General features: G+C 37.0%; 1 protein-coding gene across 2 annotated transcripts in view; it reads left to right on the top strand.

Annotated features, from left to right (window-relative positions):
- Nucleotides 1-2,967: 2,967 nt before the first annotated feature.
- The window catches only part of LOC133642240 (zona pellucida sperm-binding protein 1-like), a 15,458-nt gene continuing 4,340 nt past the window's right edge, over nucleotides 2,968-14,085 (top strand). Inside the window, exons 1-9 of one of the 2 annotated variants that reach the window (XM_062036331.1) lie at nucleotides 2,970-3,241; nucleotides 3,314-3,432; nucleotides 7,002-7,122; nucleotides 9,084-9,215; nucleotides 10,839-11,002; nucleotides 11,111-11,181; nucleotides 11,241-11,350; nucleotides 12,494-12,677; nucleotides 12,736-12,874. In XM_062036331.1, the coding sequence (XP_061892315.1) occupies nucleotides 3,061-3,241; nucleotides 3,314-3,432; nucleotides 7,002-7,122; nucleotides 9,084-9,215; nucleotides 10,839-11,002; nucleotides 11,111-11,181; nucleotides 11,241-11,350; nucleotides 12,494-12,677; nucleotides 12,736-12,874 (1,221 nt within the window). In that variant the 5' untranslated portion in view covers nucleotides 2,970-3,060. Of the gene's footprint in view, nucleotides 3,242-3,313; nucleotides 3,433-7,001; nucleotides 7,123-9,083; nucleotides 9,216-10,838; nucleotides 11,003-11,110; nucleotides 11,182-11,240; nucleotides 11,351-12,493; nucleotides 12,678-12,735; nucleotides 12,875-14,085 lie in introns of both variants that reach the window. The other variant, XM_062036333.1, reaches the window with a different exon arrangement.

The raw sequence follows: 14,085 nt of genomic DNA, 5'->3' as shown, positions 1-14,085 counted from the left end.
TTAAAACAATTGTGTGTGTTTAAAAATTGTATTAAAATACAGTGTTTTAAAATTCTACGTATAAAAAATCAGTAGATAAAAATTCAGTGTAAAAAAAAATTGAGTACAGTGTAGTACAGGATTCTTATAATGCAGTTTTACCTTGAAATAAACTAACACTGTTGGTGGAAAAACAGCGCCCTCACCTGGCTGTAATGAGAGGCACATGACGTAATGCATAACATCCCGTGTATGGAGCGCCAAATGAGACAAAATTAGGGAATCTTTAAATACTGAAATGTGTCATTATTAAATACAAATTATACTTAAATACGTACATTTTTATTAAATGTGTCATTAATTTATTACATGTAAAATTACATTTAAATATTTAATCATTTAATGGATTATTGATTTCATTATTTCATGATTTAACTAATTTTGTCATGATTAAATTAATTTTTTTATTATTCAATTAATTCAATATTATGACACACGTACGTAATTATTGAAAAATGTATTAATTTGTTTAATTTTGTCCCTTTGGGTGCGTCATACAGGTGCAGTGTGTCCCTATTTTAATTTTCCTGAGGGAACTCTTCTGAAGGAATCAATAAAGTACTATCTATCTATTTACCAAAAGACTGGAAGTGCCCAATCTTTTCCCACAAAAAAAAGGATCCATTTTTGTAGTTCTAACCAATTTTTTTTTTTTTAAAGAACTACAAAATGCAATTTCGGTATGAATTGTGTGTGAATGCTGGAGACCCAACGCACGCTGGCTCGATGGCATATATATATATATATATATATATATATATATATATATATATATATATATATATATATATATATATATATATATATATATATATATATATATATATATATATATATATATATATATATATAAAGTAAATAAATAAAAACTATATATTTAAAATATTCTACAAAATTAAAAAAAATGTAGCTCCAAAGAGGCAGAAAATCATGAAAAAGTTAATTTTAAAGAACATTTTTAAAAGTATTAATAAAAATAAATAAATACATAAATAAAAATAATATATATTTAAATTCTAATTCTAAATTTTGTATTTGTTTTTTTTTATTTGAAAGAAGTAAAATCATTTTAAAAGTGTTTTGTATAACACACTTTTTAGCACTTTTTTTGTTTTTATTTAAAAAAATAATTAAATTAAATTAAAAAAAGGAAAAAAAAGAAAAAAAAATTCTTAAAATCAAAATTCAACATTTTTGATTTTTGTTAATTTTTTTCTCCAGATGGTCAGAAAATTATGAAAAAAGTAAATTTGAAATAAGAGAATAGTTTTTAAAGGTTAACACACTTGTTACCATTTCCTTTTTTTCTGTTTTCTTTGTTTTTTTATTTTTATCCAAAAATATAAATAAAGTAAATAAATAAAAACAATGCATTTAAAATTCTTTTTTTTTTTTTTTTTACTTCAAATGGTCAGGAAATCATGAAAAATGTTAATTTAAATGACAAAAATAGCTTTGAAAGTGTGCTGTACTGTGCACTTGTTACAATGTTCTTTGTTTCTTTTTCTTTTAAACATTTATATAAATAAATTAAAATAATATAATGAAATCCATCCATCCATCCATTTTCTACCGCTTATCCCTTTGAGGGTCGCGGGGGGCGCTGGAGCCTATCTCAGCTACAATCGAGCGGAAGGCGAGGTACACCCTGGACAAGTCGCCACCTCATCGCAGGGCCAACCCAGATAGACAGACAACATTCACACACTAGGGCCAATTTAGTGTTGCCAATCAACCTATCCCCAGGTGCATGTCTTTGGACATATAATGAAAATACACTACAAAATTAAAAACATTTCATTTGTTTTTGTTTTTTTAGCTTCAAATGGTCAGGAAATCATGAAAATAGTTAATTTAAAAGAAGAAAATAGTTTTGAAAGTGTGCTGTACAACACACTTGTTACCATTTTCTTTTTTTCTTTTTTTATATTTAAAAAAAATTAATAAAGTAAATAAAACTATATATATATATATATATATATATATATATATATATATATATATATATATATATATATATATATATATATATATATATATAAATTTAAAATGCTCTACAAATTTATTTTTTTTTCGCTCAAAATGGTCAGAAAATCATGAAGAAAGTTAATTTGAAAGTTAGTTTTGAAAGTGTTCTGTGTAACACATTTAATACCATTTTCTTTTTGTTCTTTTTATTTCAAAAAGTATTAATAAAAAAAAAGAATATATATTTAAAAAACTAAATAAACATTTTTAATTGTATTTATTTTTTAAATTTTATTTTCAAAGGGTCAGGAAATCATTAAAAAGGTACATTTGAAGGAAGGAAAAAGGTTTGAAAGTTTGCTGTACAACACATTTGTTAACTTTTTTTCTTTTAAACATTTAAATAAATAAATAAAAATAATATATTTTAAAAATGAATTAAAATGTTGTTTTTTTGTTTTTTTTTAGCTTCAAATGGTCAGGAAATCATGAAAAAAGTTAATTTGGAAGAAGAAAATAGTTTTGAACTTAAATTTGTTACTATTTTCTTTTTTCTTTTAAATTTAAAAACAATATAAATAAAGTAAATAATTACAAAATAATATATTTAAAATACTCTACAAAATTCTGCATTTTTAATTCGCTTTTTTAGCTTTAAATAGTCAGGAAATCCTGGAAAAAGTTAATTTAAAAGATAAAAATAGTTTTGAAAGTGTTCTGTAGAACACACTTAATACCATTTTCTTTCTTTCATTTTTCTTTTAAAATTTAAAAAAATAAATTAACATAATATATTGAAAATACACTACAAAATTCAAAACATTTAATTTGGTGGGTTTTTTTTTTGCTTCAAATGGTCAGGAAATCCTGGAAAAAAGTAAATTTGAAAGAAGAAAATTGTAGTCAGCATTTCAGGGGTTAAAGATGAGCACCTAGCAAGTGAAGTGTGCGGCAGCCTTCCAACCAATTAGCGCTAATTGGGCGGTCATGTGACACCTGCCCATGCCACTGGAAAGTGGTGACACAGAGTAAAAACATTTGATCTGCGAGGAGATGAATTGCAACTTTGCTCACTTCTGTTTCATGTTGCTACTTTGGAGCGTTGCCCGCGGTCTGCGGGCAGAGAAGCGCAGGTCACGCAGGCAAAGACTGGTCCTGCCTCGAGTCAGCTGCTCCCACCGGGGCATAAAAGCAGTCTTTGGGTCAAAGGTCAACAACAATCCACGTGTCACAGGTGAGATTGTTGTGGAGTAAAAATGGAAAACTACACTTCTCCCAAAGACGGAAATGTTTGTGTTCATGTCAGACATGTCAGGGGCCACGGTGTCAGTGCCCCACCATGAGGGCCCCTGTGGGGTCCAAGTGAGTGGACTGAACAACCCGGTGGTCTTCAGCAGATATGACAGCTGCTACGCCCGAGTCCAGGTAAACAATCTTCCAGCAACAAGACTTTGGTCATCATTGGTGTCAAAAGCTTTTCTTTTATTTTACACTGAACTTATGTAATGGAATGTTTTTTTGTGCACTATTTTTAATTTTTATTTTTTTTACTTTTGATGCAACCAATATCAGTGCACTGCATTTTTATCACATAAAAATATACTGAATTTAATGCACAAAATGTTTGTTTACACTGAATTTTCTGCATCCAAAATTTTACACTCAGTTTATATACACTGAATTTTTCTGCACCATTTTTTTACACTGAATTTTAATGCACTTATTTTTTTTCATAATATGAATTGTTTTGCACAGGTTTTTTTTATACACTTAATTTTTTTACACTGAATATTGATGCACTGATTGTTTTAGTTTTTTTTTTTTTTACACTGAATGTTTTTACACAGAATTTGAATGCACTCAATTTTAATGCACCAATTTTTTTTAAACTTTTGATGCAACCAATATTTATGCACTGAATTTTTATCACATAAAAATATACTGAATTTAATGCACAAAATGTTTGTTTACACGGAATTTTCTGCATCCAAAATTTTACACTCAGTTTATATAGACTGAATTTTTCGGCATCATTTTTTTACACTGAATTTTAATGCACTGATTTTTTTTATACACTGAATTTTTTTACACTGAATATTAATGCACTGATTATTTTTTTTATTTTTTTTACACTGATCGTTTTTACACAGAATTTTAATGCACCATTTTTTTTTAAACTTTTGATGCAACCAATATTTATGCACTGAATTTTTATCACATAAAATGTTACACTCAATTAGTATGCACTGAATTTTTCTGCACCATTTTTCTACACTGAATTTTAATGCACTTATTTTTTTCATACAATGAATTGTTTTGCACTGATTTTTTCATACACTTCATTTTTTTACACTGAATATTGATGCACTGATTGTTTTAGTTTTTGTTTTTTTACACTGAATGTTTTTACACAGAATTTTAATGCACTCAATTTTAATGCACCAATTTTTTTTAAACTTTTGATGCAACCAATATTTATGCACTGAATTTTTATCACATAAAAATATACTGAATTTAATGCACAAAATGTTTGTTTACACTGAATTTTCTGCATCCAAAATTTTACTCAGTTTATATACACTGAATTTTTCTGCATCATTTTTTACACTGAATTTTAATGCACTGATTTTTTTTATACACTGAATTTTTTTACACTGAATATTAATGCACTGATTTTTTTTGTTTGTTTTTTACACTGAACGTTTTTACACAGAATTTTAATGCACCAATTTTTTTTAAACTTTTGATGCAACCAATATTTATGCACTGAATTTTTATCACATAAAATAGACTGAATTTCATGCCCAAAATGTTTGTTTACACTGAATTTTCTGCATCCAAAATTTTACTCAATTTATATGCACTGAATTTTTTTGCACCATTTTTATACACTGAATATTTTTACACTGAATATTAATGCACTGATTTTTTTTTGCACACAATGTTTTTACACAGAATTTTAATGCACTCAATTGTAATGCACCAATTTTTTTTAAACTTTTGATGCAACCAATATTTATGCACTGAATTTTTATCACATAAAATGTTACACTCAATTAGTATGCACTGAATTTTTCTGCACCATTTTTCTACACTGAATTTTAATGCACTTATTTTTTTTATACAATGAATTTTTTTGCACTGATTTTTTTTATACACTTCATTTTTTTACACTGAATATTGATGCACTGATTGTTTTAGGGTTTTTTTTTTACACTGAACGTTTTTACACAGAATTTTAATGCACTCAATTTTAATGCACCAATTTTTGTTTTACTTTTGATGCAACCAATATTTATGCACTTAATTTTTATCACATAAAATATACTGAATTTCATGCCCAAAATGTTTGTTTACACTATGACGTAATGCATAACATCCCGTGTATGGAGGGCCAAATGAGACAAAATTAGGGAATCTTTAAATACTGAAATGTCATTAATAAATAAAAATAATACTTAAATAAGTACATTTTTATTAAATGTGTCATTACTTTATTACATGTAAAATTACATTTAAATATTTAATCATTTAATGGATTATTGATTTCATTATTTCATGATTTAACTAATTTTGTCGTGATTAAATTAATTGTTTTATTATTAAATTAATTCAATATTATGACACACGTAAGTAATTATTTAAAGATGTATTATTTGTTTAATTTTGTCCCTTTGGGTCCGCCATATAAATGCAGTGTGTCCATATTTGTGTTTACTGAATTTTTATCACATAAAATGTTACACTCAACTAGTATGCACTGAATTTTTCTGCACCATTTTTCTACACTGAATTTTAATGCACTTATTTTTTTTCATACAATGAATTTTTTTGCACTGATTTTTTTTATACACTTAATTTTTTTACACTGAATATTGATGCACTGATTGTTTTAGTTGTTTTTTTTTACACTGAATGTTTTTACACAGAATTTTAATGCACTCAATTTTAATGCACCATTTTTTTTTAAACTTTTGATGCAACCAATATTTATGCACTGAATTTTTATCACATAAAATCTACTGAATTTCATGCCCAAAATGTTTGTTTACACTGAATTTTTCTGCATCCAAAATTTTACACTCACTCACTGAAAGTTTTTACACAGAATTTTAATGCACTCAATTTTAATGAACCAATTTAAAAAAAAATTTTTTTTACACTGAACTTTTTTTCCACTAAAATGTTTAAACTGAATTTTAAAACTGTATTTTAAAAAACTCAGTTTTTAAAAGCACAAATTAAGCTCACAAATGTCTATTCAATAAAATTGTCAGGATGATTTTATTTTTACAAAATGAACACGCAAAAACTTGGGTTACATACATTTGTCAACAAAAAGGTTTTGTTATAAATACAAATTATTGGGATTATGAATCTTTTGGGCATTGAATGATTCGATTCCCATTCCTGGGGTGACTATTCAATTCAGAATCGATTCTCCATTCAAACCAATTTTTGCAATGTATAATAATAATGATCAAACCTTTTTGTTACAGGTTAGAAAAGCTCCTTCTGGTTACAAAAAGATGGTTTAAAATCGTATTTAAAAAAATGGATTCTTGTGAATTTCTTTTTTTAATCCAGCTTTAAAAATTTAGAATCTATATAAAATGGGGTCGAATAAAAATCGCGACTCGGATGTGAATCGATTATTTTGTGCACCCCTGCAGATGGCTAGTGGGCAACTGGCGTGCTGATCACTATCTTACAACTAACACGCTAATTGCTATCTGACTTGTGCGATAATTGCCATAATTTACAACTGGCAGGCTACTTGCTAACTTAAGAGCATGCCAGATGTAAGGTGACGACTGGCGTGGGGAATATATTTATTTAGTTGAAGTCTACAGTAAACCCCCCCTGCAGTACCACTGCAGACCCCCAGGGGCAACGGAGGACCTGTTCAAGACCTAATGACCAACTATTCCCCAACAGAATGAAGTGGTAGAAATGTGTAAGACTTACCTGCTGTGTGACTTTCAACCCCACAGGGGAGCAAGGTGGTGGTCTCTCTGCAGGTGCAGCTGACAGGAGAGGATGGATGGTTCCGGGTCCACGTCAGCTGTCCTCTGAGGGGAAGCTCCAGGGTCAGGACGCCACCGTCGCCTCCTGGTGAGTGCAGAAGAGCGCATTGACTCCTGTACCGTGGTTAATAATGGTGTACCGTGGTTAATGATGGTGTACCGTGGTTAATGATGGTGTACCGTGGTTAATGATAGTGTATCGTGGTTAATGATAGTGTACTGTTGTTAATAATGGTGCGCCGTGGTTAATAATGGTGCACGGTGGTTAATAATGGTGCACTGTGGTTAATAATGGTGCACCGTGGTTAATAATGGTGTACCGTGGTTAATAATGGTACACCGACCGCAGTCCGACAATAAAAAAGGTCCCACACGTACGGTCCGACAATAAAAAAGGTCCCACACATACGGTCCGACAATAAAAAAGGTCCCACACATACAGTCCTACATTAAAAAAAGTCCCCAAAGTACAGTCCTACATTAAAAAAGGGCCCCCAGGTACAGTCTGACATATAAAAAAAGGTCCCACACGTACATTCCGACAATAAAAAAGGTCCCACACGTAAGGTCAGACAATAAAAAAAGGTCCCCAATGTACAGTCCTACATTGAAAAAGGTCCCCCAGGTACAGTTCGACATATAAAAAGGTGCCACACGTACATTCCGACAATAAAAAAGGTTAATAACGGTGCACCGTGGTTAATAATGGCTGTCACATAAAAACATCATGAAGGTACACCATAATTAATAATAGTGTACTGTTATTAATAATGGTACACCGACCAAAGTCAGACAATAAAAAAGGTCCGACATATAAAAAGGTCCCACACGTACATTCCGACAAAAAGGTCCCACACGTACAGTCCGACAAAAAGGTCCCACACGTACATTCCGACAATAAAAAAAAGGTCCCACACGTACAGTCCGACATTAAAAAGGTCCCACACATACAGTCCGACAATAAAAAAGGTCCCACACGTACAGTCCGACAATAAAAAAGGTCCCACACGTACAGTCCGACAATAAAAAAGGTTCCACACGCACAGTCCGACAATTAAAAAGGTCCCCCATGTACAGTCCGACAATAAAAAAAAGGTCCCCCACGTACAGTCCGACAATAAAAAAAAGGTCCCCCACGTACAGTCCGACAATAAAAAAGGTCCCACATGTACAGTATGACAATAAAAAAGGTCCCACACGTACAGTCCGACAATAAAAAGGTCCCCCACGTACAGTCCGACAATAAAAAAAGTCCCCCACGTACAGTCCGACAATAAAAAAAGGTCCCCCACGTACGGTCCGACAATAAAAAGGTCCCACACGTACGGTCCGACAATAAAAAGGTCCCTATGTACGGTCCGACAATAAAAAGGGTCCCTATGTACGGTCCGACAATAAAAAAGGTCCCACACGTACGGTCCGACAATAAAAAAGGTCCCACACGTACGGTCCGACAATAAAAAAGGTCCCACACGTACGGTCCGACAATAAAAAAGGTCCCACACGTACAGTCCGACAATAAAAAATGTCCCCCACGTACAGTCCGACAATAAAAAAGGTCCCACATGTACAGTATGACAATAAAAAAGGTCCCACATGTACAGTCCGACAATAAAAAAGGTCCCACACGTACAGTCCGACAATAAAAAAGGTCCCACATGTACAGTCCGACAATAAAAAAAGGTCCCCCACGTACGGTCCGACAATAAAAAGGTCCCACACGTACGGTCCGACAATAAAAAGGTCCCTATGTACGGTCCGACAATAAAAAGGGTCCCTATGTACGGTCCGACAATAAAAAAGGTCCCACGCGTACGGTCCGACAATAAAAAAGGTCCCACACGTACGGTCCGACAATAAAAAAGGTCCCACATGTACAGTCCGACAATAAAAAATGTCCCCCACGTACAGTCCGACAATAAAAAAGGTCCCACATGTACAGTATGACAATAAAAAAGGTCCCACACGTACAGTCCGACAATAAAAAAGGTCCCACACGTACAGTATGACATTAAAAACTTGCATAAAACCCACATTTTCTTCCCACAGTTCCTGGTAGGTGTGACGTCCACAAAGACCTAAGAGTGACATGTGGGCAGCAGAGAATGTCGAAGGCTTCCTGCTCCAGTCGAGGATGTTGTTTGGACTCACGGGACCAAAGCTGCTACTACAAACTGACCGGTAACATTCCTCTGCTTTTATTGTCCTTTGGGTTGGACGTCCGTGTCCGATATCATCCAAAAAGGTGTATCTAAACGGCGATACAAGCAGTCCTGTACATCAAACTAGTGCATTTTTGGAAGAGTGAACCTGTGCCGGTACTCATCCCTGATTAGTTTCTTAAGACCAGGACCTGTCGGGCTCATTGTTGGGCCGCAGCAGTACTCGGGTGTAATACACTTTTCCACCACTTGTGACAGTAATGACTAGGGATGCACTGTAACTATTTTAAATACCATTTCAAAGTCCTCAATAATGCCGTGACGTGTGACTGTATCAAACGGAAACTTGATGGGTAGTCTTTTTTTCTGGTGTCAGCGTTGGTTGGAGCTGTAAATAAACTACACCTCCCAGAATCCTCTGCGCAGCGCGGGAACGGCAACGCCCTAAGCAGGAAGTGACACGTGTTTGAGTGGTCGTAGATAACATTTCTAGGTTTTTTTGGACATGAAATGTGTCCATAACTGGTTGAGTTATGTTAGCCCAAGCCGAAACAAAACGTTTTTGGCGGAGGTAAGAAAGTCTGCTTTCTGCAAAACAAAGCGCGCCACTTTGGTTTCCGAGGCGACGCACGGCGGTAAATCACCCCGAAAAATGTTCAACGTGGATAATACGAGTAAGCTAAAAAGCTACTTGAAAAAACTCAATGTCACTTCATTTTACACACTATGGCAGGGGTGTGACTTTTTGACTTGGGGGGCCACATTGGGCTAAAAATTGGACATTTATATAGTATAAATATAATTGGATATAAATAGTATGTGAAAGTTTGACTCCTACCATGTTTACTTCCATGACAACCTCCTTTTTAAAGTTGTGCAATCAGAAATATCAAGCAGGGTTGTGTGTGACCATGTCTGTTGACATTTTGTGTTGGTTGCAGTTTGTTTTTTTTGCGCCATGACTAGGGAAGGTTGTTTGCATTGGGTCGTATAAGTACATTGAGTGAATAATTAAAGCTCCTTGACCTGAGTTACTCACGTCGTCCACTTGACGACAACAAAATGTCTGCTTTAAAGGCAGTCTTTTAAAGTGAATGCAATCTCTCTGCGGGCAAGTTTTATTTCATCTATCTAATCTATCTAATCTATCCTATCTATCTATCTATCTATCTATCTATCTATCTATCTATCTATCTATCTATCTATCTATCTATCTATCTATCTATCTATCTATCTATCTATCTATCTATCTATCTATCTATCTATCTATCTATCTAGACGTTTCGTGGACCGTAGTTTGGACACCAATGCACTACAGCCTTTTTAACCAAGATTTTTTGGGGGTATATACAGTATACCGCACTAATATTGTACCGTGGCCCTAACATCGCGATACCATTACATCCCTAGTAATGACGAAATCAAACAGAAGTCTGGAGCTAAAGTCTTAGAGAAGCTTCTCAAGCCCAAAAATTATGACTAAATTGGTGAAGCTATTTTTATTTGCACTTAATTTGACAGTTTATTCATTATTAATTTAGTTCAGGGTTTTTTCAACATAATTGACCCTTGCTATGCATACGTGGTATTTATAGCAAAAAAGGACACTTGGACTGACTTCCTGTGTTGGCCCCTCCTCCAGCTTGCTCCCTGGACGGACACCTTGTGTTCTCCGTGAAAACCGACCCACCTGTGGACCCCAGGAGCCTGATGGTCAAAGATCATCCGCGGTGCGTCCCCGTGATCGCCACAGCAGACACCGCAGTCTTCAAGGTCCAAGTTATGGACTGTGGGATGAAGACCAAGGTTAGTAAATCTGTGGCCGTAGTTACTCCCATTGAGAAACTCCTGGATCTGGTGCCTGCATTTTCTTGAACAGGATTTTAAATAAAAGATACTTTTGCTTGCCTTCAGGTGATTGGAGACGTCGTCGTCTATGAGTTAGAGGTGGAGGAGCGAAGTAGAAACCAGAGTTCTCCGTTTAGGTAATTGACCGTCCTTGCTTTGAGGTCGGAGCTGCTGACCCACTTAAGTTCCTTTCCAGAGTCCAGGTGGAGTGCGACTACCAAGCGGCCGACGCGGTGAACTTCCCGACCAACCCGCCGCCTGTGGTCGCTGTCGGATCCATCCGAGTGCAGATGAGAATCGCCACAGGTCATAAAAATGTCTTTGAAATCTTAGACTGGGACTAGTCAACTGGCGGCCCGTGGACCGGTGTGGCGTCGTTCCCGGGCCGCCAGTTGAACGTCCATTAATAGTGTTTTGGAATGTTTCATATTCATCAAACGTCCAGAGAAAACTCAAGTCCTAATGATTTGGGATTTTAAGTAAATCAATCAATCAATCAATCAATCAATCAATATTTATTTATATAGCGCTAAATCACAAGTGTCTCAAAGGGTTGCACAAGCCACAACGACATCCGCGGTTCAGCGCCCACATAAGGGCAAGGAAAAACTCACAACCCAGTGGGACGTCGATGAGAATGACTATGAGAAACCTTGGAGAGGACCGCAGATGTGGGTAACCCCGCCCCCTCTAGGGGAGACCGGATGCAATGGATGTCGAGTGGGTCCGACATATTAGTTTAGTTAGTTTTGCTAGTTTAGTTAGACTACGGGTGTTACTCAAGGTTCCATCTTAGGTCCTCTCTTTATTTGTTCGACTTCTTTAGTTAGACTAGTGGTGTTCCTTAAAGTTCCTTTTCAGGTCATCATTTGTTCAACTTCTTTAGTTAGACTAGTGGTGTTGCTCAAGGTTCCATCTTAGGTCCTCTCTTTGTCATCAATTGTTCAACTTCTTTAGTTAGACTAGTGGTGTTCCTCAAGGTTCCTTCTTAGGTCCTCTCTTTGTCATCAATTGTACAACTTCTTTAGTTAGAATAGTGGCGTTCCTCAAGGTTCCATCTTAGGTCCTCTCTTTGTCATCTTTTGTTCAACTTCTTTGGTTAGACTAGTGGTGTTCCTCAAGGTTCCATCTTAGGTCCTCTCTTTGTCATCTTTTGTTCAACTTCTTTGGTTAGACTAGTGGTTTCCCCCAAGGCTCCATCTTAGGTCCTCTCTTTGTCATTTGTTCAACTCCTTCAGTTCTACAAGTGGTGACCCCCAAGGTTCCATCTCAGGTCCTCTCTTCTTCTTCACAATTTGAGTTATTTCACTCGTGGCCCGTGAGTTGATTTAAAAAAAGCACTTCCCTACGAACAAGAGTGCGGTCCCCAGATGATCTTTGACTAGATCTAGAAATGTGACAATGGAGTTGAACATTCCTGCCTTGGCCTGTTCTCTTTTGCTCCTCCAGATGCAACTTTCACGTCTTTCTTTCCTGAGGACCAACTGCCGCTGTCCCTGCCGCTACGTGAAGCGGCGTATGTGGAGGTCTCCATCGCGTCGCCATCGCCGGACCCCGCCCTGTCCCTTCAAGTACGCGACTGCTTCGCTTACCCGGCATCTCGACATTCCGTGTGGACGCTTCTCTACAATGGGTGAGGTTAGTGAGGTGATACTGGTCCACTACTGCTGATATCTTGACTTCCTGGGTAGGTGTCCCAACCCACTGGATGACTCCAGGAGTTCTGTGCCTGTGGACCATCGGGGGGAAACACATTCTCATTCTCAGGTCAGGAGATTTGATGTCAAGACCTTCGCCTTCTTGGATGGAGGGCAGCCCAGTGTGGAGGAAGTAAGCAGCGTGATGGGATGCAGTAGATCCACTCTTCATCCCGATTATCTTATCTTATCTTGCCTCATGAGTGTTATTACGATCCAAGACTCCCAGCCAACCATGAAAACCCGCAGATTGAACACATCCATAAAAAGCCTAAGTCGGAGGTCTTGGCAACTATGGCGGTGCGCCAGTTGGTGGCTAGTGGCTGTAGAGGGGGTGTCAGTTGGCAGATAGCTGTTATCGTGGGGCGCTAGTTGGCATTCATGGCTTAGCGGATATGGCAGCCAGCGGTCATAGCGGGGCGCCAATTGGCGGTTATGACTCGGCAGCTATGGCTGGGCGCTACTTGGGGGCTAGCAGCTATGGCGAGGTGCCAGTTGGCAATTATGGTGGGGTGCCAGTTGGCAGTTATGGCAGAGCTCCAGTTTGCAGCTAGCAGGTATCGCAGGCCGCTAGTTGGCATTCATGGCTTGGCGACTATGGCGGGGCGCAAGTTGGCAGCTAGCGGCTATGGCTGGGCATCAATTGGGGAATAGCAGCTATGGTAAGGTGCCAGTTAGCAGTAATGGTGGCGCTCAAGTTGGTGGTAATGGCGGTGCGCAAGTTGGCGGTTATTGCTTGACGGCTAAGGCGGGGTGCAAGATGGCAGCTGGGGTGCCAGTGGTTAGGTGCTTGTTGGGAGCTGGCAGTTATGGCGGGGCGCCACTTGGAAGTTATGGCGAAGCGGGTATGGCGAAGCGGGTATGGCGAAGCGGGTATGGCGGCGGTCAAGTTGGCAGTAATGGCGGAGCGCAAGTTGGTGGGCAGCTTTATGGCAGGGTGCCAATTGGCGGTTATGGCTTGGCAGCTATGGCTGGGCGCTAGTTGGGGGCTAGCAGCTATGGTAAGGTGCCAGTTGGCGGTTATGTCTTGGGGGCTATGGTTGGGTGTTAGTTGGGAGCTGGCGGTTATGGCGGGGCACCACTTGGGAGTTATTGCGGGGCGCCAGTTGACGGTAATGGCATTGCGAATGTTGGTGGTTATGGCTTGACGGCTATGGCGGGGCGCTAGTTGGCAGCTAGCGTTTCTTGGAGGGGCAATTGGTGGATATGGCTTGGCAGCTATGGTTGGGCTTTAGTTTTGGACTAGCAGCTATAGCGAGGTGCCAGTTGGAAGTTATAACCTGGAGGCTATGGTTGGGTATTAGTTAGGAGCTGGTAGTTACGACAAGGCGCCAGCTGGGGATT

This window comes from Entelurus aequoreus, linkage group LG25 (genome assembly GCF_033978785.1).
Source record: "Entelurus aequoreus isolate RoL-2023_Sb linkage group LG25, RoL_Eaeq_v1.1, whole genome shotgun sequence".
Classification (NCBI taxonomy): Eukaryota; Metazoa; Chordata; class Actinopteri; order Syngnathiformes; family Syngnathidae; genus Entelurus; species Entelurus aequoreus.
The sequence above is the reverse complement of the archived record's forward strand: the minus strand, read 5'-3'. Positions and strand labels throughout refer to the sequence as shown.